The following is a 24,734-nucleotide window of genomic DNA, read 5'->3' as shown; positions in this document are numbered from 1 at the left end:
ATAGGATGAAGGGAAATATAGTTAGTTTTTCACAACATGACTACTACGGAAGTGTTTTGCATGACTACACATGTATAACCTGTATCGAGTTGCTTGCTTTCTCAATGAGGGTGGGTGGAGAGGGAGGAAGGAAGAGAATTTGGAATCCAAAGTTTTAAAAACAAATGTTAAAAATTGTTTTTAAATGCAACTGGGAAACAAGATATACAGGCAATGGGGTACAGAAATCTATCCTGCCCTACAGGAAAATAGAAGGGGAAGGAGATAAGAGAAGGGGGGGTGATAGAAGGGAGGGCAGATTAGGGGAAGGGGTATTCAGAATGCATGCCATCTTGGGGTAGGGGGAGGGGAGAGATGGAGAGAAAATTTAGAACTCAGAATCTTGTGGAAGTGAATGATGAAAACTAAAAATAAATAAATTAATTTTAAAAAAGAAAGGTCTTTTGGATTTAACTAATTTGAGTTTTTGGAAGATCTGCGAATTTTGGATTTGCATCCCAAACTGGTCCAGAATAAGTCCATGAGACAGATATCCTTCTTCCTCCATGACTGACTCCATTCTTCATTATAGAATTCAATCACCAAAGACATTTCCCACCACAGTCCCACAGGAAATGAGAGGCATCACACACAGAAATGCTGACAAAGACTTTTCTTTATAGCATCCCCCCCAACTTGGTCCCAGATGGGCAATTAGCAAAGGGCAGGGGTAGTTCCTGGCCCTGACTGGGCCAGGCATGGGGATTAGAAAGGTATAGCTGGCCCTGATTCTCTTCCCCTTCATAAGGGTTGCTCTAGGTAAAGGCACGATAACTTTGGCGGTATGATGATACTTTTGCTTTCTTGGAAATCCACCATGGACTTTCTGTAAAATACACAAACACATCTTGTCAGAAAATCCTTAACTAATTATCGAGGATTTTGTTAATTGTCTAATATCTCTGGTGTTACATTAACTATTTCTTTTTTTCTTCAGTTCTCTGTGATTTTCAGATCATACATCTTTTTAGATGATCTGTATCTTGTTTCTCCTAGTTCTTACTCCCTTATTTTTAATTCCTATTATCTCTACTGTTTACTTTTCATAGTGCATGTTGTTTTAACTAACCATGGATTTCAAAGATCTTTCTGTTTTTCATTTTTGTGGGTGTTTGGAAGATCTCTGGGTTTTGAATTATCTGGAGACGGCAGAGTGTCCCATGGTTATCTCAGACCATCAGAGACCACCTGACCAAAGATGTCACCACTGCCTTGAGTAGCCAAAAGGGATGGATAGAACAGAACCCAGGCACCCACACTCCCAGTCTAGCCTGGGCTCACAGCAGGCTGGCCAATAGTTACCTGGTGACTGTATATGTCTTTCCCCTCACACTCAGCTCCCGTGTGTCTTCAACCGTGCTCGGTCCAGCAGGATCCCACTGCAAGTCCTGGTAAAATTGACCTGAGAAGTAAGAGGTCAGGGGGATATGTTAGAGGAAGAGGGACAGAGAATTGGAGACACACAAAGAGAGAGACATACACACACAGAAATGAGAAGAAACCAAGAAGGAGAAACATCAAATCAGAGAGACAGAAAAAGAAACAGAGAGAAAGGCAGCAAGAGAAAGCTAGAGAAGGAGAAAGAGAAGCAGAGAGCAAGGCAGAAAGAATAAAAGAATGAGGCAGAGAGAGACAGAGAGAAGCAAAAATTCCGATTTCATCTCCCAGAAAGAGGTAGCTTTTGAGCATGTAGTAGGGAAAGGGTTTCTGAATGGGGAGTATTGATAGATGTTCAGAGGTGTGGGTGGCTTGTCAGATGGTCACAAATGGGAAGGAGAGGATGGTCAGAGAGCTGGGATATGAGCTGAGTTGGAGAATGATAGGAAAGCAGGGATGACAAGGGGAATATGGGAGAAGGGGAGATGGTGGGATGAACAGAGCATTAGGGATGGTCAGAGGGGCAGGTGATGGTAAAGGAAATGCTCTGAGATGTAGACAGTGACCAGGGAGAGGATAGATGATCCCAGAGGGGAACATTCAGAAAGGAGGGGATCAGAAAAAGGAAATAGTCAGAATGGAGGATAATGAAAAAAGGGGGGCTGGGGAGGGAGAAAGAAGAAAGTACTCGATCAGGAAGTCACAGATTGCTATTGACATGTCCAGGCCATACCAAGGACTCCACTGGCTTGGCTGGAGGAGTGACCTGGATCATTTAAGAAGAGCCGCAGTCCAGGAGTGGGATTGCCCAAGGACGCTAGGCCAATGGTGACTTTGTCTGAGGCGCTGAGCAGCAAGAGGCCATTTTCCAAGGTCAATTTCAGCCTGAGAAACCAAGTAGGGTAGATGGGAGACCCAGGGAGACAGCTCAAAGTCTGGGACACAATAGTCAGAAAAAGGAATTTCTGCCTCCCCAGGTGCAAAGGAAGCAGATGTTCAAATGAAGACGCTCTGCCACCCCCCCCCCAACTCCAAACATAGGGATTGCCTCTTGTCCACAGGCTCCATGGGGGCCTCAAGGGCCGGCACCGGTGGCTCCTACCCATTTCTGCTGGTTCAAGGACCTGACCAGTCCTGGGTTAAAGGTCCTACCTGCTCCTGAATCCCCTAATCCTGAAGCCCCAGGCTTACCCAGGCATCACCAAGTACAGCGTCCCCTGCCATTGGTAAGAGGAGCTTTTCCCTCCACTGCCACGAGTCACCACGATGCTGTCCTTTGTCACACGCACCTGCACCTCAGGATTCCTGTAGCTCACCTGGAGCCACACAAACTTATCTGTGCTTCCCTCATACTTGCCAGTCACCTCAATGCCTGGAAACCCACGAGATCAGAAGGGTTGAGAGCAGTCCTCAGGGCAGCAGCATGTCACCTCCTCTAGGAAGCCCATGCTGATGAACCATCTCCCCATAGAAGCTAGTGTCTTCTTGGGGAGGCCTGCTGGGGATGGGTCCTCCCAGCCCTGTCTCATCTTCTCCCCTGCATTTCTTCTGTTACATAGCTTTGTAAAGGGCCCATCTTTTTCTATGTGGGTCTTGTCTACTCCAGGAGAGCCCCAGCCCATAAAGCATTGATATTTCTCTTAGCCAAGATGTGGAAGGTATGAGACAGGAGAAGACCTTAGCTTTGCCCCCAGGGAGTTCCCAATCAGAAGAAAAAACTCTCTGACATAGAACAAAATATTACAACGAAATGGGAGAATCTGCACTATGGAGAGTAGAAGATTGAGGGGAAACATAAACGTCTGAGTGTGTGTGTGTATGTGTGTGTGTGTGTGTGTGTGTGTGTGTGCGCGCGTGCACACACGCAGCTCTTGTTCACTTACCTTGGATAGGATCAGAGAAGAGATTCTGGGGGTTCTGGGGTGATCCCTTCATGTTGATACACATCGTCTCCTCGGAGCGGTTGTTTCTCAGCAAGATAAAATGAGGGGCCCTATCCACTGACAGAGTTGGGGAAGGAACTGGAACCTCATGTGATTCCATCAGACGACTAAACTTAGAAAAAGTTGGATGCCGGGAAGGTGGAAAGGAATCTAAGGAAAAAATAGAAAATAACAATAAGATTTTCATTAACAAATCTCTTTTCCCACCACAGCTCTTTGAGCAAGTATCATCACGCCCATTTTAAAGATGAATCAAGTGAGGTTCAGACAGATTAAATGAGCTGCCCAAGTTGAGGGAATATGCATTGGAGCTGGATTTGAACCCAGGAATCCAGTTTCTAAGACCAGTGTTGTTTCTATGAGACCCTGGAACTAGTCCTAGTCAGGGATGGGCCTCTTGCCTAGGATAGTAGTAGAGGAATATCTGCTTCCTCTCTGGTCCTCAGGTCTGTTCTGAGTCTCCCCTCCACTTTCCTCTCCCTCTTTTACCCCTTTTCCCTGTCGAATCCCTTGGGAAAATATACTCCAGAAGACTTCTTTCTTTGAAAAGGGGTGAGAAGGGGGTAGGGATACAGAGCATCCCGTAAACTATGAGGCTTGAATGATGGGTTAATTGGCTTAATTGAATGGCTTTCCCTCCCTCTTTTTATATTATTTAATGTAAGGGATCATTTTCTGAACAGGAGAAGTGGGAAAGATATAAAGGGAGTTGATATGAAAATTTAAAATGTCAAATAATTAATTTTAAAGACAAGAAAAAGGAAGGACCACGTACCAAGGTCCCTGGATTTAGGCCTTTCTGTGTTCTGGCCCTTCATCCTGATCCACAGGGCATGAGGGAATATAATGTAGGGGTCCAGGATTTGTGCATAAGGGACCCGCCAGGCTTAGATCTACTCATCTTAGAGGTGTGGGAAAGGGTAGAGGGGGAAGTTGTGTGTGGGGTAGAGGGCAGCTCATCTTAATTCCTCTTAAAAAACCTCCACGCTCCCCCGGCTTTGGCCTCCTGGCTTGGACACCCTCCAAATGAGCACTTTTTGACTTGGCTCTGGACAGTGTGGCCATGTTTTTGTCCCCTGTGATGGTAGGCCAGGCACAGAAGGCACAGACTGGCCACCCAATCTCCTCCGCCCCACTCTTTGTATTCCCTCTGCTCTTTTATGAAACAGTTTTACCTAATACGTGGGGTGAGTAGTCTTCTGGGTCATAGTCGGTTTGCACTAGGAACACGAGATTGAGAGAGAGAGAGAGAGAGAGAGAGAGAGAGAGAAAGGAGGTCAGGTAGAGTCCTGAGGGCGCCAAAGCAGAGGACAGAAGAGGCTGGAATTAAGGAACCCAGCAAATGCTTGCCTGAGCCGCATTGCACACAAGGGCCCAAACCTAAACCGACTACTGCAGCCTTTTAAAAGATTGAACGAGGGGCAGCTGGGTGGCACAGGGGATAGAGCGCCAGCCCTGGATTCAGGAGGACCTGAGTTCAAATCCAGCCTCAGATGCATAACACTAGCTGTGTGACCCTGGGCAAGTCACTTAACCCCATTGCCTAGCCAAAAAAAAAAAAAGATTGAACGAGAAACTTGAATTTTTCCCTTCGAAAGCATGTTTGCCAGGCTTCACAGAGGGTGGTAGCTAAGTGCCCAGCCAAGATTAGAGAGCTCATATTCCGCAGACCAGAGTTCTCATCCCCGGAAGCCACTGTGTTGCCGTGTAACTTCCCTTGAAGCAGCTCAATGGCAAAATGGACAGAACGCTGGGCCTAGAGTCAAGATCTAAGCTCAGATACTTAGCTGTGTGACCCTAGGGAACTCACTTCACCTCCGTTTGCCTCAGTTCCCTCAACTGTAAAATGGGGATAATAACAAGCATCTTTCTCTCAGACTTTTTTTTTTTTGCTTTTTCGTGAGGTGATCAGGGTTAAGTGACTTGCCCAGGGTCACACATCTAGTAAGTGTCAAGTGTCTAAGGCTGAATTTGAACTCAGGTCCTCCTGACTCCAAGACTGGAGCTCTATCCACTGTGCCACCTAGCTGCCCCCCTCTCAGACTTGTTGTGAGGATTAAATGAGATAATATTTGTAAAGCACTTAGCACAGTCCTTGGCACATAGTAGGTGCTATATAAATACTCCTTCCCTTCTCTGGACACCAGTTTCCTTTTCTGTAACTAACATTATAGTGCCAGGGGTATGCTAGCAAATGTTTAACAACCAGCTCTCCAGAAGAAAAAAAATGAACTCATTACACACTTTTACATTTAATTTGCATTAACAGTTTCTCCATCGCTTTCTTAAGTCTAGAAAAACATCAAAACAAATAAATCAAGATTTGTAGCATTTACAAATTTCCAAGGTATGAATGCTCATACTGAAAATTGTTCCAGCATACCCCTGCCTAGCGATTTAAGGTGTGCAAAACACTTTATATGGTGTCTCATTTAATTTTCCCAATGACCCTGTAAGATAGGTATTGTTATCGGCATATCCATTTTACAGATGAAGAACCTGAGTCTGAGAGAAGTTACATGACTGGCTGGGGGCCACATAGCTAGAAAGCATCCAAAGTTGGAGTTGAACTCAGGTCTTCCTGACTTCGCCCCCAGCGCTCTGGGCACTATGGCGCCACCTAGCTGTTGTACAATGATGGGGCTGGACTAGATGACCCCAAAGGGCCCTTCAGGCTTGTGTTTTCTGAGAGTCTGGTCCTGCTCTCAGCTAAACTGATGGCTGAAAATCTAGTCTTCAAAATCAGATAAATCAGAGGACAAACCAAAGCAAAGCTGGGAATCAATGGGACATCAGGGAGCCACAGGGAAGAGAAAAGGATCAGTCAAACACAGTTGAGAGAAAAGAATGGGGAGGATGCATCTCTTTCTGTCTTGGCCCACATCTTCGGGGAGCTAGGGAGAAGGGTCAGGGTATCCAGGTTTGGCAACACTCCAGGCAAAGGGTAGGCAGTGAGGAATGTTGAGCGTGCCTCGCTCATATCCACTCAACTCTCTAGGATAGAGTGTGCATGGAGCTTCATCTCCTCCTCAGAGCCTTCTGGGATTGCTTGGGAACCAGGTTTCCGACGCCTATCCCTTTAATGATGAAAGCAATGGCCCTAGGATGATGTTAGTAATGATGTAGTCAAGGTCCCAAGGCTGAGTTAGTTGACTTACTATCAAATGTGGGTACTCCTTTAAGTAAGGACTTTCCTGAAAGCCCTGGAAGACCTGCAACACCTGGCAAACCTGGAGGCCCTGGTGGTGCCAAAAATCCTTGGCTCTTCAAGATCGGTGAACTTTGGCGAAAGCCTGTAAAGCAGGTGGAGGGTGAGGGAGGAAGTCTACTACAAGGGCAGCCAGCAAAGTCTGCTCTTACTCCCCAGGGAGAGGGTCCAACGGAGAGAGGTTTCTTTCACGGGGGCCATGCCTCAGGGAAAGCATCCCAGAGTCCTACAACGCCTGAACCATCGGGCAAGGACTCTTTCCCGGGGCCTGGACTCCGACGGATGGATGGCCTGGCTAGCTCCAGAGAGTGTGTCCCCCACCCGCAGGTGTGAACTGTAAAATCTTTAAGACATCTCCCCTCGAGACATCGCCCCTGCCATTCTCTCCCCAAGATACCTGGGCCAGGTGAAAGCTTCTTGCTGTTTGCCAGGACATGATGGGGAGTGTAGACATCTCCCTACTCCTGACTCTTACTGCCTCATTTCACCTTGGCTACTAACTTCTAGTACGACATTGACCAAGTTGCTCACCCACCTTTGCCTCGATTTCCTCACATGTAAATGTGGGAAATGACCTGTGTCTCCCCGCCTCCTTCTCTCCAAGGAAGATTAAACAAGGACAACAATCGCATCTTTGGCAATGGGGATTCCATAGCACCATTCACATTTTCTCAGTAGGATTCCTTGTTTCCTCCCCTCTGAGATTATCTCCAATTTATCCTGTATATATTTTGTTTGTACATAGTAACTTGCGTGTTGCCTCTCCAATTAGACTGTGAGCTCCTTGAGAGCAGGGACTAAGGGTTTTTGGTTTTTTGGGGTTTTTTGCCTTTCTTGTATCCCTAGGTCTTAGACAGCCCCTGGCACATAGTAGAGACTTAATAACTACCTGGTGACTTGACTTAATAACGTCATGTACTGAGTTCCCTATCACAGGAAATGTTCAAACTAAGTCTGGTTAACAATCTGTCTTCAATGTTCTGTGAATGTGTGTTGGGGGTGGGGGTGGGGGGCAAGAGGGGCAGAAGCTAGACTAGATGACCCCTAAGCTCTCTCCCACATTATGGTTCTATATGCTTTGTGAGCTGGTTGATTGGAGCCCATTTGTGGCCGAGGAAAGGGTAAGGACTGAATCTGGGGTCAAGGTCAGAGCTCACTCTGTTTTGGTGTGAAAGCTATCTGTGGACAGATTGACATTAAACCAGTAGATAATCTCAATCACACAGCCACATGTGTCCCCTGGGCTCTGCTCCAGGAAATCCAGTCTTTACCTGATGTAGGAAGTCGTGCCAATAGTAATAATGAAGATGACTGATCATTATCTGAAAAAGAAAAAAAAGGAAAGAGAAGTTGGTCCCCAGGTTCTCCCTGACTCTGCCCCCAAAGCCCCTACCTAATGTGGCCAAGTTCTCAGAGAAGCAGAGCTCCAGAGCCCTGAGGGCAGGGCAGAAATGGAGGCAGGAGGGATACCTGGGTATTGGAGTTTAAAGGACCTGGAAAAGTCTGGTTCAGGGAATGCCCCTGAACTCCAGGAAACCCCCACCTACCCACCCATTGCTCACCTGCTTCCACCGGCTTGGAAACCACCTGGGCCTGATCCTGGCCCTCTGGTTTGGTGACCACCATGGATGTGAGTGGAGTGACAAAGCTGAATTTGAGGGACAGGTTCAAAGCCTGGGCCTCCAGGCTCTTCTGCTCATCACCTGAGGCTGAAACACTGAAGGTCGAGGCCATCAGTGCTGGCCTCTTTCCCTCTCCTCAATCGTTCTTTCTGCTCCTTCTGGCCCCAAGGGGGTCATCACTCTAGCATCCACTGCTTTGGAAATGAGGCAATGGGCTTCTTCTCTCTCCCTTACAGGATAAAACAGATCCACCCAGATCCCTCAACCCCCCTTAACCCCGCAACCAGACTGAAAGATTGCCCAGGAGGGGAGCTCCCCTCACTCATGGGTGTCAGTGACCCAGATGAGCCGCAGGAAGCCTCAATGCTTTCCCCAAGGTCACACGGACAAGGGTCACTCACGCTTTCTCCAGCAGCTGTTGGATGGTCAGATATGCCCACAGGCGCTCCATGAAGTTGTGGAAAATGTACTTTGGGCTCTGGAAGACTTTCTCCTTGTCTGCAACATTTACTTCTGTTTGGAAGGTGAAATTCTGGGTGTGCTGAATAGAGGGGAGATGAGGGTGAAGCCAAGCATTTGCCTGGGGCTCTGCTCAGGTTCCCAACCCCTGTCCCCCTTCCCCTCAGCTGGACCGAGTAGCATCAAACTATGCTTGAACTGCAACTCCAGGCAACCTCCCAGGCCCTTGCTATCTGGATTGCTAGCTCCACTTTGCCATCTTGTGTCTTTTTATAAGGTTATAATACATAAAATAGTATGCAGACCATCCACAGGACTTAGAGTTGGAAACAGACCTCAGGGATCATCCACTCTAGTATCCTCATACTAGAGATGAGAAAACTGAAGCCCAAATGATTAAAAAGATTTGCCCAAAGTGAAATGGGTGATGAGGAGCGGAGCTGGAATTCCTTCCCTACTGCTAAACAAGCCAACATTTCCTCAGAACCGAAGCGTCTTTTAGGGCCAATGATTCAGACTCCATGACAGCCCTTCACACAGTTGGAGAGAACTGAACCTTCCCCTCTCCAGACCAAACACGCCCTCATCCTTCAACCAATCCTCATATGGTGCCATTCTAGTCCTCTTTTCTTGGAGTTTGGGGACAATCGATCAATCAATATACATTTTATAAGCTCCTACTGTGTGTGGGGCTCTGGGAATAAAAAGACAAAAGCAAAATACCTCCTGCCCTCAAGGAGCTTACATTCTAGCAGAGGAAATGGGGTATACCTCCAGAGGCAGAGACACAACACATACAAAACTGATGCAGGGCAACCTCAAGGGAGTAGGCTGGAGGAGGGGAGGTTTACAGCTGACCTGAATTGCTATGTGTCCTTGGGTTTCTGTTTGGTTGGTTGGTTTTGCTGACCATCAGCGATTTATTAGTTAGGCTAGCAGTAACCAATCAATAAGGTCAATGACCTCTGTCAATGTGTGTCCTATGATATCAACAGTAACCAGGGGAGCGACCTCCTGCCCTGAAGTATTGCCTTCTTGCTCACAGTTACGGGTGATGACTTTAACACTGATGGGTTCAAACTTTCCTGCTGCTCCAGAGAATCTTCACTGAGATCATCATTCTTCTCCCTTCCTCTTTCCCTTTTTCTTTTAAGAAGGACCATTCGATCTTTCTATATCTCACTTGGCTTATCCCCTCTCTCCCCACTCACCTTAACCAAAATCTTCACCAATTAGATCCAAAAGTCACTAGCTGTGGTGTGTTCCAGGACCAGGTATGACTGTCTTCTCCTCCTTCCGAACCTTGGGCAGGTGCTGGTTCTCCAGCCCTTGCTGTACACACTCTCTACCCCTTTCACCCAGTGGTCCCTGTCCCCACGGCTCAGAGTTGGACGGTACCTCCAGGAACATCTATAGTCCAACTATGACCTGAGTAGGAGCTCCATCAACAAAATCATCCTATACCAGAGGTCATCAGACCAGAGAACCTTGGAGAGCTCTAGAAATTCTCAAGACTTCTGCTTCGCTATTGGTCACCTTGAAGTATTAGGAAGTTTTTCCATAGCTGGAGTTGAAATTTGAATTTCTGAAACTCCCACACATTGTCTGCAAAAATAAATCTGAGGCCAGGGAAGACAAGTTCACTTTGACTTTCCACCTGCCATTCCACTCTCTCATTATATTACTAGCCCATCTTCTTTTCCAGCCAGACATAGGATCATAGATATAGAAATGGATAGACTTAGGGGTTATCAAATCCAACCTCCTCATTTTTCAGGTGAGGAAACTGAGGCAGACAGCAGTTAAGTGACTTGCCCAGGGTTACACAGCTAATAAGTGTCTGAGGCCAAATTTGAACTCAAATCTTCCTGACTCCAGACCCAGTGCTTTGTGCACTATGGTTCCACCTAACTGCTTCTAAAACTGAGGTGCCTAAAACTGGCTTCCATTTCTGATGTCAGAGACCTCACAAATTAAAAAATGAGTCCTTGGGCATTTTCCACTAAATTACACATCTTCCAGCCTTTTAATAATTCTGTTGCATACCTAGTCCAAACCTACACTGACTCTTACCCAGAAGGAAAGAGATATTATCTCAAAAAGATTTCTAACATGGTCCTCTAATATTTTTGTGGTATAAGAAATCTATACTCAGGACTGATTTAAGCATACCTCTGAGGTTTTCCATTGGCAAATCTCTGCACAAGAAATCTTTCATTTAAAAAAAAAACTACTTCTCAGATGAGTTTAGGGATCAATTTCAAAATACTATCCAGTCTTATAGTTCACAAAATATTGACTAAGCAGTTCCTTGTCTTATTTTAAAAATTACCACTTTACATTTCTTCAACTCTTTTTCAGGTTTTTAAAATAATCTTATAATGTCCTTATTTTTATACTCAGGATTTACTGCTAACATTAAGCTGTATGTTTTTACATACAGTTATTTATGTATTTACACTTATCAACTCATAATACTCGTTAAATACATCAGGCTCCATTTTTTTCAATAAACGTGACATAAAATTCTATTTTGCAAATCAATAATGCTAAACAAATTAAGCATGAATCTACAGTAACAAGTGAAATAATTACATGCAACTAATATGCATTAAATAAAATTGTAAAATAGGCAAATTAAGATCATTCATCAATAGCAACATGTTTGGGCACTTTGCATTTATGATTTTGTGATTTACATTGGGTTTGTAACAAGAATGATAATGCCTCTAGGAAAGAAAAAAAATTGTAAAAATCTAAAGGGAATCCCCTCGTGTAACGGCTATCACTTTTCTCTTCCCATTCAAATTACCTTGATTTTCTTAGTTATGTCTATGTTTGTAACCCCTCCGGGGAATGGAAGCTCCCTGAGGGCAGAGATTGATTCACGTTTTGCCTTATATCCGCAGCACCTTGTACAGTGCCTGGACCTTGGCATCCAATAAATGTTTGTTCAATTGAACAAAATATTTCCCAGGACAGATTATTGCTTCATTTGACTGCCCTCGGCTGAGTTATCATAAATTCCTTAGCTACCAGTGTTTGGGTCTAGTCCTACCTGCAGCATCATCCATCCCACATCTCTCCATCCCGTCCACTGGGGAAAGGGATGGTTTCATTTCTGTCTTTGCATTCCCAGCACCTAGCGTGGTATCTGGCACATGCTGCTGATGGTTGTTTTTCAGTTGTGAACGACTCTTCATGACCCTGTTTGGGGTTTTCTTGGCAGAGACACTGAAGTGCCATTTCCTTCTCTAGCTCATTACAGATGAGAAAACTGAGGCAAGCAGGGTTAAGTGAACTGCCCAGGGTCATACAGCTACATACTACACTTTGAACTCAGGAAGATGAGTCTTCCTGATTCCAGGCCCAGCGCTCTATCCACTATGATGCCACCCAGCTGCCCCAGTAGATGCTTAATAAATGTTTGTTGATTGACTGTTGCAGAAACTTTGTCCAGTCCCTTACCAACCTAGCAATAAAGGTCAGGAACTCCTGACCTCGGTCCAAGTCTTCCTGTGTCTGTGGCTGGTTCTTTATGCATTAGGCCTCGCTGCTTCTCTAGCTATAGCATGTCTATGGAATTCTCCTGATTTAACAACCTAGTAACTCTATATCAAAGGAAATGAGGCCATTCTGGCATGATCTGTTCTTAATCCACTCATAGTGTTCATCTATCATGTCTTCTCTTCCTAACTTTTCACAAACTATTCTTTTAGTAAAGGGTTCTAGAATGTTTCAGGAATGTAAAACTCAAGTTTATCTTGTAGTTAGAAGAATCCCCTTATTTTCCCTCTAACCCCTAAGCTCTAAAATCCCTCCCTACCTTCCCTTTACTTGAACAAAACCTACTCTTTTTCAAAAGGTCAACTCAAATCTCACCTCTACGAGAAAGTCTTTACTCTCTACGTAGCCCACAGTAGTTTCTCTGTCTGTTGGCTTTATATGATACCACACTCTCTAGCTGTTTATCCTACTAGATCATTCTCAAAAGGTCTCTTGGGTGTATACTGTCTCCATCACACTATCAGCTCTCAAAGGACAGGACCTCAACCCGCTTCTCTCTACACTAAGCTATTAGTGAGCAGCACAAATCTGGGCACAAAGTTGGGGAGGGAATTCTTGTGGCGTCGGAAAGACTAGATGATGAATAGATTGATTAATTTCAGGCAGAGGTACAACCACGACTAGGACCCAGGTCTCCTGGCTCTCAGGCCAAGGCTTTCCCATCTAGGGATATCTGGGCTTCACTCACCGACTGGGCCTTGACTTGGGCTGAGAGCAAATCCTGGGCCTGGGGCTGGAGTTTCCCAGCCACCACTAGCTCAGAGCCCTTGAAGAAGACCCTGAAGCTGTCCTGAGTGAGCAGCTCCACAGAATTTTCTAGGTACTGGAACTTCACCATGGTCAGCAAGGGGTTGGCCACCTCCTGGTAAAAGTCCTTTAGGGGACAGGAAAGAGGTTAGGGCAGATTGAGGCACAGTGGACAGGGCAGCTGCATGGGGTCTGTAGGACTTTAGAATTAGGCAAGGTTTTAGGGATGGTCTAGTCTAATTAACTCCCTCATTGGACAAGAAAGGGAAAGTAAAGTCTACAGAGGGGAAAGGCCTTGCCCATGGTCACACAGGAATCAAGTGGTAGGTTCTAATCAAGGTGCTGGGGGCTCCTCTTTTCCCCTCTGACTTCTCCATTCCCCAGTACCTGATGCAGCGTCCCACACATAAAGGGCACTCATGACCTCCCCTGGGAGGTCTCCCCTTGGGATCCCAAAGGCCAGGTGCTGGTACCTGGAGCTGCAGGTCAGCATCTGAGTCCTCATAGATGCGCCGGGCCACCCCACCATTTTCCAGGGCCAACTTCTCCAAGAAAGCATAGTTGACATCAAAGCCAAAGCCCAGGCAATAGAGGTAGTAGCGGCCACCTACAGCTGCCTTCACATTCTCCTGAATCTTCTGGGGATCTCTCTCCCCTGTAGCAAGAGAGGCCAATGAATGGGCAGGGAGGGCAGAGGGAAAGACTGGTTAGGTATTCAGCAGGTGAGTATTAAGCTAGAATCATAGAAGGTTGGAGCTGGGAGGGACCTCTGAAAATGACACATTATAAAACCAGGTAGAGTTGGAAGGAACCTCGGAAATCATCGAGTCCTAGCCCCTCATTTTACAGAAGAGATAACGAGTTCCATGCAGGCCAAATGACTTGCCACAGCCCACACAGGTAGCAAGTATCAGAGGTGAGATTTGAACACATGACCTCTGACTCTATAGTCACCTCTACATCCATATGGATAAGCATCTCCTTCACAACACGCCCCCTACCCCCCCAAAAAACCACCTTGAGGGGGTTCAACTCCATTGGAGTGAAAATGATAAAGTTGGGGCCCAGAGATGCTCAAGGTCACCCAGAGAATTAGAGGGAGTGCTGGGAGTGGACCCAGCAGAAAAAGTCCTCCCCCTCCACCTCACCCTCAGTGGGATCCCCATCCGTGAGCAGGATAACCATGGAGACACTCCCCGATGGCAGCTGCTCCTTCCTGTTGCTCTCATCCAGCATTCTCACAGCCAGAAGGACGGCCTCATTGATGTTGGTTGCTGGGGAGAGAAATATGCTCATACCTGCCTCAGCTTTGGTACCAACTGAGACAGGTGGATGGTGGGAGGCCTGGGAGGAACAGAGGGATGGAGGTTGTTCAGGGGTAAAGTAATAGATCAAGGAAGGTTAGGGGGCAGAGGAGAAAGGGAAGGAGACTGGAGACTGGGGTCAGAAAGGGAGTGGGGTCAAGAGACCAGGCCAAGTTAGCAAAGTGTAGTTTGAACATTTTCTGGGACGTCAAGCAACAAACCCAGAAGTTGAAATTCATACTTGGATTCTAGGCAGATATGCTAGTCGAGGGCAGCTCGAGGTCCTGAGTACCAAGTGTGTGAGTGTTGGGGGTAGAGAATAGATTATTGATTGATCAAACATCCTTTTAATAAAGTTGAGTCATAGGGCCAAGGCACAGTTGGGAATGGGATCAGGGAGATGCCAAAACTCTTCTCAATAGCTTTCCAACAGACCCTGTTTGTTTGTTTGTTTGTTTGTTTGTTTGTTTGTTTGTTTCTTATCAGATCATCCATATTAGATTCCCCAGAAACCCTCAGGTAAGTAGCTAAGCTAGAAGCCATTAGATCAGCCACACTGCCCACCCCCAGAAGCCCTGGCCCCTCACTTACCACCCATGGCTGAGATATGAGAGGCAAATTTCTTGGCTTCTTCCACATTCTCAGGTGAAGACTGAAGCAGCATTGGCTTCCACTGGGTCACATGTCCATCAAAGATGACCAAGTTGAACTGGTCCTCTGGTTTGAGATCCCCCAGAATCTTTACCAAGGCTTCACGGGTCTAAGAGGGCAGGAAAGGAAGGAGAGGAGAGGCTCAGGAAGCAAAGAAGGGGCATGGCAGATGATGAGGGCTAGCAAGGACAGATGTGGACGAAAGCTTCAGGGAATACAGAATTGAGACTGGAATATGTTGGTCTGTTGCCACATGGGCCACTTCCTGACTGAAGGTGACAATAGTGGCACCAACCCTGAACCTGAGGGGCTGAACTGAGGCTGATAGAGTGACAATGAAGTGGCTTGCGTGTCCTTGAGTCCCTCCATGTGTAGAGTAGCCAGCTTACCTGTTTCATCTTCCTACCAGACATGGACCCACTCTTATCGATGACAAAGACCACATTCTTAGGCAGTGTAGACAGCTCTGCTGGGGCAAAGTGATGCACGAAGTATCCGTTCTCAATCTGCATTGTGGAAACAGCTGTGGGTCAGAGCTATACCTCCCATACACCTACATACCTTCTCTCCTTGCCAAGAGCAACATGAAAGTCAGCCCTCCTTCCTCCACTCACTCCCTCTCTTTCTCTGTCTCTGTCTCTCTTTCTCTCTCTCTCTGAGACATGAGGGCCGCAGAGCTAAATGAGGCAGTAAGTCGATAAAGTACTAGACTTGGAATCAGAAATACAAGTTCAAATTCTGTCTTATAGTTAGTTATTAGTTAGGTAACCCTGGACAGACAGGTGGTGCAGTGGATAGAACACTGGGCCTGGAGTCGGGAAAATTCACCTTCCTGAGTTCAAGTCTGGCCTCAGGCGTTTACTAGCTATGTGACCCTGGGCAAGTCACCTCACCCTGCTTGCCTCAGTTTCCTCATCTGTAAAATGAGCTGGAGAAGGAAATGGTAAACCACTCCAGTATCTTGGCCAAGAAAACCCCAATGGGGACACAAAGAATCAGACATGACTGAAATGACTGAACAACAAACCCTGGACAAGTCACTTAAGCTCTCAATCTCAGTTTCCTCATCTATAAAATGGGGGTGATAAACAGGACCTGCCTTATAGGGTTGTTGCGAGGATCAAATTAGACAATATATATAAGATACTTTGCAAACATTAAAGTGCCCCATAAATAGTGGTTATTATTACTGCTGTTGTTGTTAGTGAGTTAGCTGTCTCTTTTCTCCTACTTCTACCTTGCCCTTGCCCTCTCCTCAGAGCAAGAACAGCCTGCCGGTGAATCTCCTAATCCTACCCGTTGTCCCAGGCCCCTCTCAGGGGCTCCGCACTGAGCAGGGGCCTTCCTTGACCCCTCAGCAGCTACCATGAGCATTCCGCCACTTCACATGCCTGTGACGTCTGAATGTCGACAAAGATCTTTCCTTTCCTCCTGGGACCCCATCAGGTGGGTGGTATAAGGGGCTTTATCCCCATTTTGTGGGGCATGAAACTGAGACTCAATGGAGCTGAAGATTGACTTTTGAAAGCTTGAACATGGAGTTAGTGACAGAGCCGGCATTGGAAGCTAAGTTCTTAGTTCTAAGTCTTCTGGCTTCTAAGTCTTGTGGGTTCTAAGTCTTCCGGACTCTGTCCCCTGCATCCTCCTGCCACTCATTCATTACACAAACATGCCCCAGGTGCCAAACGAAGTGGAGAAGAGGATAGGAGGGCCGAGGACCGGGTCTAGTCCTCAGGGGACTCAAGGAACAGCTGTAACTTCAGAGGGCTTGGTGAGGCATGCCCCTGCCCGCCCCCTCTCAGCAAAGAGGGTTCAAGCAAGGCCAATTCATTGATTGTTTGCTTCACTGTATTCTTTCTTTTTTCTTTTTCTTTTTCTTTGCTAAGGACGATTAGTTCTGTCGGGGGCAGTGTAATCATTGCAATATGATGATGCAGTCAAAAAGAAAAAAGATCATCAATAAAATAAAATGTTTTTTAAAGGAAACTAAAGAAAGTAGTATGAGATGGGGCAGACAACATGGGGAAAGGATGGCAGGGATGTAGCTCATTGATCTGGGGGCTGGGCAGTGAAAGAAGCCAAAAATTTGAAACCCCGACTCTGCCATTTACTGTCTGTGTGGCCTCATCTAGGCAGCCCAGTGGATAGGGTGCTGGACCTAGAATCAGGAAGACTCAAGTTCAAATTCAGCCTCAGATATTTACTAGCTGTGTGACCTTGGGCAAGTCACTTAACCTCTGCTTGCCTAAGTTTTCTCAACTGAGGATAATAGCACCTCCTTCCTGTGGTTATTGTGAGAATCAGATGAGATAATATTTGTAAAATGCTTAGCACAGTGTCTGGCACGTAGTAGGTCCTATATAAATGCTAACTGTTATTGCGATGATGATGGTGGTGGTGGTGGTGGTAGCGGGGATGATGATGATGATGATGATGATGATGATGGTAATGATGATGAAAATGAGGTGATTGACTAGATGAGTGAGAAGGTCCCTTTCAGCTCTAAATCTCTGATTCTCTGATTCCATGAACTACAAAATATGGCAGGGCAGGATGAGATGGGATCTAAGCCTAAAGCAGCATGAACACTAACCTCTTCTGAACTACTTTCTATTGCTTTTACGTCTGTATCCTCGGTCATCAAGGCACAGGGAGCTGCGGATCTCAAAACGTGGGGTGCCCCCAAGATGCAAAATGGAGGGCAGAAAAGGTCTTCCCCTCTTGTAATGGAAGCAGACAAGAATACATACAGAATGGGGAAAAAAACATCAGCAAAAAGGGGCTGGGCACCCTCATGGAGGGAGGTGGGGAGGAGGAAGAGCACTAATTTCTCCAAATGACAAATAAGTTTTAAAATATAAATTAAAATAACTCTGAGGTTTCAGCTCACACACAGCAAATTTCCAAAGATAACAAAAAAACAGAATGACAAATGTTAATGGCTTATAGAAAGACAAACACACTAATTATGGTGGCGCCTAGGTGGTGCAGTGGAGAGACTACTGGGTCGGCAGTCAGGAAAACTCACCTTCCTGAGCTCCAATCTGGCTTTAGACACTTATTAGCTGTGTGATGCTGGGCAAGTCACTTAACCCTGTTTGCCTCAGTTTCCTCATTTGTAAAATGAGCTGGGAATGGTAAACCACTCCAGTATCTCTGCCAAGAAAACCCCAAGTGGTATCACAGAAGAGTCAGACACAACTGAAATGACCACACAACAAAAGAACTTTGAACTGGTACACCACTCTGAAAAGGAATTTGAAAACAATGCTAAGAAAGTGACTACAATATATTTTATACCCAGGATCACACTGGTAAGCATATACCCCAAGTAGGTCAATGATGAAAAAAAAGTCCAATATGCTCCAAAAATATTCATAGCAGCACTATTTGCAATAGTGGGGAAAAAAACTGGAAACAAAGATGATGCCCATCAAATGGGGCATGGTTAAACAAATTGTGGGACATGAATATGATAGGACATTACTGTGCTATAAGAAGGGATGAGCATAAAGATCACAGAAAAGCAGTGAAGGACCTGAGGGAACTATTTCAAAGTAAAGTATGCAAAAGAAGGAAAATAATATATTCAGTGAATATAATAAAACAAATAGAAGAAAAAAAAAACAACAGATGTAAAATATCTGACTTGAATGTTGTGCAATTATATTGACTAATCTTGGCCCTGAAGAAATCACAGGAGAATGCTTATCTCTCCCTTCTTTGCAGAGGTAAGGGGACTATGGGTAAAGAATATTATATATGACATTAGACTTGGTTGATATATAGGTGGGTTTTAATGACCTTTTTTTTTTCTTTTTTATTCTTTGTTGTAAGGGGTGTCTGTATGAGGGGAAATAGAGTGGATATATTTGAAACTGATGAAGTAAAAACAAAATATATCAACAGACATATATTTTTAAATAAATAAATATATGTATGGATGTATATATATGTATGTATGTATGTATGTATGTGTGTATATATATATATATATACACACATATATGTTATCCCTCTCAGAGGGCAGGGCCCTGCTCTGCACATCATATATCTTCCTCACAATAAGGCCGACCACAGAACTAGACACAGAAAAGGGATTAGCAATGTTTGCTGATTGATTGATTTCCCCCAAAGTTTCCAGCAGTGCTAAAATCACAGGATTGTGGGTGGAGGGCCAGAGAAAAGCATTCATCAAGTGTTTACTGCACTATGCTAAGTGCTTTACAAATATTATCTAATCTGAACCTCACAACTACCCTGGGAGGTAGGTGCTATTATTATCCCCGTTTTACACTTAAGGAAACTGAGGCAGACAAGGGGTTAAATGACTTGCCCAAGGTCATACAGCTAATACGTGTCTGAGGTAGGATTTGAACACAATTCTTCCTGATTCCAGGTCCAGAACTCTATCCACTCTATGTACCTACCTACCTACCTTTCCTGGATGGAAAAGCAGCTGCCGCCTTCCCACAGGGTTCCCAGAGCCCATCATTCTCATGGCCAAGCCCCTGCAGCACTCACCTGGATGTCCCCAGCAGCAGTGGCTCTGTTCACATCATAACGGACAATAAAGTTACCATCCAGAATCGTGTCCAGCTTCCCGGGCTCCTTCTGCTGCTGGGCCAGAGATGGCTTGAACACTATGTGAGCCTGGAGGAGAAGAAGCTGGTGCTGAGAACTTGCCTGAGAAGCCAGAAGGAGTCACAAGCCCTTCCAGTGGCCCAAGAGCTGGGCAAGCTGAGAGAGAGCATGGGCTACATGGTGGATAATCCTTTCCACTGGGACCCCCTTCTTCCCTCTCTAGGCCTGGCCTTAGCCAAGAGCCAATGGAAAAGCTGAACTGACTCTTCTTGCTGGGTGGTCCTTCCCTGGGGCTTGACAACCTGGTAATCCCAGGAACCTGCCCAATCCCCATCTCACTCTACCTCAGTTTCTCCTGTCCCTGTTATGACTTGTGGCCATTACATTTGGGGATCAGAGATTCCTCCCTCCACCCTAGGGCTGAGCTCAGAGAAGGGGCACTGGAATTAGGGAATGAGAAACTAGGTTCTAGGGCAAGTCCCCTCCCCTCTTGACCTCAGTTTCCCTATCTGTATGAGTCTGAGACACCCTAAGCATCTGGAAATCAGATGGGGTGAGGACTAGGTTATGTGGGATAGAGCCCAGACTGCTCCACTCTCTTCCCCCACATCTCAGCATCTGACCTTGGTCTCATTCTGTGTCGTGGTGAGGGCGTCTGCCAGGTTCTTGGTCATAAAGGTGCTCTCAGTCTCCAAGGAGCTGATGCCCTGAGGCTCAAAGATGTGGACATCTATCTGCAAGATGGAGGGGGATAAGGCATGAGAAGAAGTCTGGAGGAGGGAGTGAGCTTGCTCAGGGAACCCTGATCTGAGGAGGAAGAGCCTGTGGTCCCAGGGAGCCCCTGCTGGGAGCTGGGGATGAGGGGAGAGAAACAGACTTCTGTCTGGTGGGGTGGGGGGCAGAATGAGTGAATCAGGGCAGCCTTCCCAGAGTCTTAGGGCTTATTACCTGCAGGTGTTTGACCAGCTGTTGGGGCCGGACCTTCAGAATCAGCTCATATTTCCCCAGCTGCCTCTTCAACAGCTCCTCATAGACCAGCTCAAAGGTGACCTTGGCAGTTGGGGCCACATTGACAGACACCTGGAACTTCTCCAGATTCCTCCCTGTGGCCCTGGGTGGGAGGTGGGCTCCTTAGGGCCACTGGGAATGGACGGGGTGGGCAGGGGGAGCCTGGGCAGAGCTCGGTTCTGTAGGGGCCGAGACCATGGCCACGGTCTAGACAGGCAGGGCAGGAGGTGCTCTCAGGCAGGGGGTTGGCTGTGTGGGACTTTCTGATCCCCTGATTGCCCCAGCCCAAACCCTGCCACAGACCCTTACCTGATGATTCCAGCACTCTGACCCCTGGCTACAGCTGAGCTGTACTTCTCCTGGGCAGCTGCCTTCTCCTTGATCTCCCCTGGGTATGTCACACCATCAATGATCCTGAGGAGGGAGAGAGAAGGGGGGCATAGAGAGGCCTCAGGGAAGGAGCAAGAGCTGGGGGCATTGGGGAAGGAGTTCCCTCAGGGATGCTGAGGGAAGAAGGCTGGAGGGACAGAGGAGGAGGGAGAAAGTGACCTGTCATATTACTTAATGTACATGATGCAACCTAACTATTCTAGATTGTCCTTCCTTGTTCTGAATGGTTCCAATACAAATTCCTCTATTTATCATTTAAAATCCTCCACCATCTGGCTTCAGGCTGCACCCACAGGCTTATCACACACGACCGCTTCACAAACTCTACTTTACGGCCAAACTGTCCCCGTTGCTGTTCCCTGTACACAACATTCCACACCCCATCTCTGCGCCTCATCCAGGCTGTGCACCATGCCTGATATGCACCTCTCAGCTCTGCTCCACAGAGTCTTGGAATCAAAGCTCAGCTCTAGTACCACCTCTTACTTCTCTGATCTTCCTAGATACCAATACCTACGTAGCCCATGTCCCCAAAATGAATTTATATTTACCTTGTACATACTTTGTATTTTCTTACTAAGAACCATGCTCTTTTCTGGACAGAATGTAAGCGCTCGTCTCGGCTCCCCATTATCTAGGACAATGCTAAACAAACATTTATTGGTTGAGCCTCCAACCTGCTCTCCCTACCTTGAGTCTCAACACTTTCCAACTCATCTGATATGGGCTTCCTAAGGCTTCCTTTGGCTCAAAAACCTTCTGTGGCTTCCTATTGTGAAGTTAAAAACTGCTAAACCTGGCATTTCAGGTCCTCCATATTCTGGCTTCCACATATCCATCCAGAAAATAATTAATAATACAATAAAATATAAATTAAAAATCAATAATAAACTAATAATATATTGAGATATAATATAATATGTATTATGCCACATTGTTATATAATTATAATAACATATTTCTATATTATGTGTGACATATAATATATTAATTATAATATATTGCTATAGTACAATATATAAATATATAACAATGATAATATATAAGTCATTAAGGTTAGCAAAGAAACATATATGTGTGTGTGTGTACACACACACACACACACACACACATATCCATGTATTCTCACAACCACTCTGTAGGTTAGGTCATTTTACAGATGAGAAAACTGAGTCACAGAGAGGTTTAATAACTTGCCCAGGACCACACAGCTTGTCAGTGCCTGAGGCCAGATTCAAATTCAGGCTTTCCTGACTCACAATCCAGAATTTTAACCTCTGCACCACCTAGCAGTGCCAAGATCCCTTTGTGCGCTTTAGAACCACCCAAAGTACAGACCTCCTCATTCCGTGTTCTCACTCTATCCTGGACCATCTTGGTGCCTTCAGTCATCTGCCTTGAATGAACTCTTCTAATACCCATTTCTGCTCCTGGAAGTCTCTCCTCCATGAAGCCTTTGATGACTCCTCTCCCAATCCCAGTCTGTAGGTGATCTCTGCTGCCTCTTGTCATGGGTCTGTCTGAATTTCTCCCTGTTTCTTAGCTCCTTCTCTCTTAGGTCACAGTTTTTCATTCATCTCCAGACTATCAGCTTCTTTCAAGCAGGTTCTCCACCCCATTCTCCTCAGTATCCCCAGGACAGAGAGCAAAACTTTGCACACCATGCTATAACTGCTTGGTTCAATTGACCCAAATAGAAGTCCTATCTCCCCCACCAGACCATGAATTCTAAGAGGAGAGGGAGGTCATGGAACTAACCAACCAATCCGGATTTTTTCTTGTGCCCCCTATTTTCCTAGGCCCTATCTCAGGGACTTTCTAGGGAAAATTCAATTCAATTCAACTCGACAAGCAGTTATCAAACACCTGCTCTGTTTAAGGTACTGTGCCAGTTGCTTGGGATTGAACAGCAAAAGGGAAGCAATTCCTGTCCTTAAGGAGTTTACAGTCTACTAGAGGGTGACCATATGTACACACCAAGTATTAAGTACATACAAAGCAATTTTGTGTATGTGATGTGGGGTGGGAGGTGGAGACAGTTCTAATAACTGGGAAAAATGAAAAAGGCTTCCCATAAGGAATTCTGAAGGGAGGTAGGGATCCTGAGACATGGGAGTGAGAAGGGAGAGCATCCCAAGAATGGGGGACAATATGAGGAAGGGCACAAAAGTGAGAGATGGAATGTCTCATACAGGGATCATAAAATTGGCTCCTTTAGCTGGAAATTAGAGTGTGCAAAGAAAAGTAATACGAAGCAAGTCTAGAAATATAGGCTGAAGCAAGACTGGAAAGGACTTTAAAAAACCTCACACTGTGCCTGTCTTTCTATAATTCCTCCAAAATTGACTATTCCCATCTTTTGTCATTTTTGCCCAGCTTGCTAGGTATGCAGTGAAACCTCAGAGTTGCTTTGATTTGCATTTCTCTTACTATAATCTTTCAGACGGTTGTTAATAGTTTACAATTCTACTTTTGACTAATTATCAATTGGGAATGATTTTTGGTCTTATACCACTGTGTTTGTTCCCTGTGTATACCGGATAGTAAACTCTCATCAGAAATAGATGATGCAAAGATTTTTTCCCCAATCACTTCCCTTAACCCATTTGTATTATTTTTTCCTGAAAATGCTTTTTAATTTCATGAAATCAAAATTATTTGCTTTATCTTTCATGATAGTTTCTATCCCTTGGTTGGTTAAGAATTCTACCCCTAGCCTAAGTTGTGGAAGGTTTCTGATCTTCTCTTCTAATCTTAATTATTTTAATAATATAACCTTTAATATTTAGGTCATTTATCCATTTTGAGTTTATTGTGGCATATGGTATAAGATGGTGGTCTAAGCCTAATTTCTGCCAGTCTTCCCAGTTTTCCCAGCAATTCTTATCAAATAGATAGGTGCACTAATGCATTGTTAATGGGACTGTGGATTCATCCAATGCTTCTGGAAAGCAATTCAAATTATTCTAAGAAAGTAACTAAAATGTTCATACTTTTTGAGCCAGAAGTTCCACTGCTGGCTATATATACCAGGGAAGTTGATCATAAGAAGAAAGATCTCATATATACCAAAATATTTATAGAAACACTTTTTGCAGCAAAGAACTAGAAATGAAATAGATGCCCATCAATCAGGGAATGGCTAGATATGGTGTGGTACATGAATATAATGGAATATCACTGTGCCATAAAAAAATGATGGTTAAGAAAAATACAGAGGAGCAAGGGAAAATGTATATGAACTGACAGAAAGTGAAGTAAGCAGAACTAGGAAAATAACATACACAAAGAGTGCAACAATGTAAATGGAAAGAACAACCAAAAAACAAATGAAACTTAATGCAGTGAAATTTTAGTAACCAAGCTTGGCCCCAAAGAAGAAAATGCATGTTCCATTCTTCTTTGCAGAGGTGGGGGAATGTGAGTGTAGTACTCTACATATAATGTTGGACTTGGTTTAGATGTTTAGTTTTGCTCAACTGTTTTTCTTTTTCTTTTCCTTTTTTAATTCTTCATTATAAAGGATGGCTCTCTAGGAGAGAAACGTAGAGGGACATATTAGGAAATGTCCCAATCATGCCCCCATGCTGGATACCATCCCCCCACCTTTTTAACTTCCTTTTATGCTTTATCTTCTGCCATTAGATTGTGAGTTCCTTGAGGGCAGGGACTATCTTATGCCTTTCTTTGTATCCCCAGTGCTTAGCACAGTGCCTGATACATAGTAGGCACTTAATTAATGTTTATTAACTCTGACTCTCTCTCTCTGAAATATAGGCAAGAAGAAGAAGAAGAAGAAGAAGAAGAAGAAGAAGAAGAAGAAGAAGAAGAAGAA

General features: G+C 45.2%; 1 protein-coding gene across 2 annotated transcripts in view; it reads right to left on the bottom strand.

Moving 5' to 3' along the window:
- Nucleotides 1-637: 637 nt before the first annotated feature.
- Nucleotides 638-24,734, bottom strand: part of LOC114024140 (inter-alpha-trypsin inhibitor heavy chain H4-like) — a 28,942-nt gene continuing 4,845 nt past the window's right edge. The window contains exons 3-21 of one of the 2 annotated variants that reach the window (XM_027837056.1): nt 20,819-20,923; nt 20,450-20,612; nt 20,125-20,235; nt 19,442-19,570; nt 15,307-15,423; nt 14,858-15,026; nt 14,111-14,236; nt 13,436-13,617; nt 12,904-13,089; nt 8,591-8,730; nt 8,130-8,284; nt 7,839-7,889; nt 6,518-6,652; nt 4,535-4,579; nt 3,300-3,509; nt 2,608-2,788; nt 2,150-2,301; nt 1,342-1,441; nt 638-865 (exon numbers count right to left, since the gene is read on the bottom strand). In XM_027837056.1, coding sequence (XP_027692857.1) covers nt 781-865; nt 1,342-1,441; nt 2,150-2,301; nt 2,608-2,788; nt 3,300-3,509; nt 4,535-4,579; nt 6,518-6,652; nt 7,839-7,889; nt 8,130-8,284; nt 8,591-8,730; nt 12,904-13,089; nt 13,436-13,617; nt 14,111-14,236; nt 14,858-15,026; nt 15,307-15,423; nt 19,442-19,570; nt 20,125-20,235; nt 20,450-20,612; nt 20,819-20,923 — 2,542 coding nt within the window. In that variant the 3' untranslated portion in view covers nt 638-780. The remainder of the gene's footprint in view (nt 866-1,341; nt 1,442-2,149; nt 2,302-2,607; nt 2,789-3,299; nt 3,510-4,534; nt 4,580-6,517; nt 6,653-7,838; nt 7,890-8,129; nt 8,285-8,590; nt 8,731-12,903; nt 13,090-13,435; nt 13,618-14,110; nt 14,237-14,857; nt 15,027-15,306; nt 15,424-19,441; nt 19,571-20,124; nt 20,236-20,449; nt 20,613-20,818; nt 20,924-24,734) is intronic. The other variant, XM_027837057.1, reaches the window with a different exon arrangement.

Source organism: Vombatus ursinus, unplaced genomic scaffold (assembly GCF_900497805.2).
Source record: "Vombatus ursinus unplaced genomic scaffold, bare-nosed wombat genome assembly UNPS02014820.1, whole genome shotgun sequence".
Classification (NCBI taxonomy): Eukaryota; Metazoa; Chordata; class Mammalia; order Diprotodontia; family Vombatidae; genus Vombatus; species Vombatus ursinus.
Note: the sequence above shows the minus strand (reverse complement) of the source record. Positions and strands in the feature narration are given on the sequence as shown.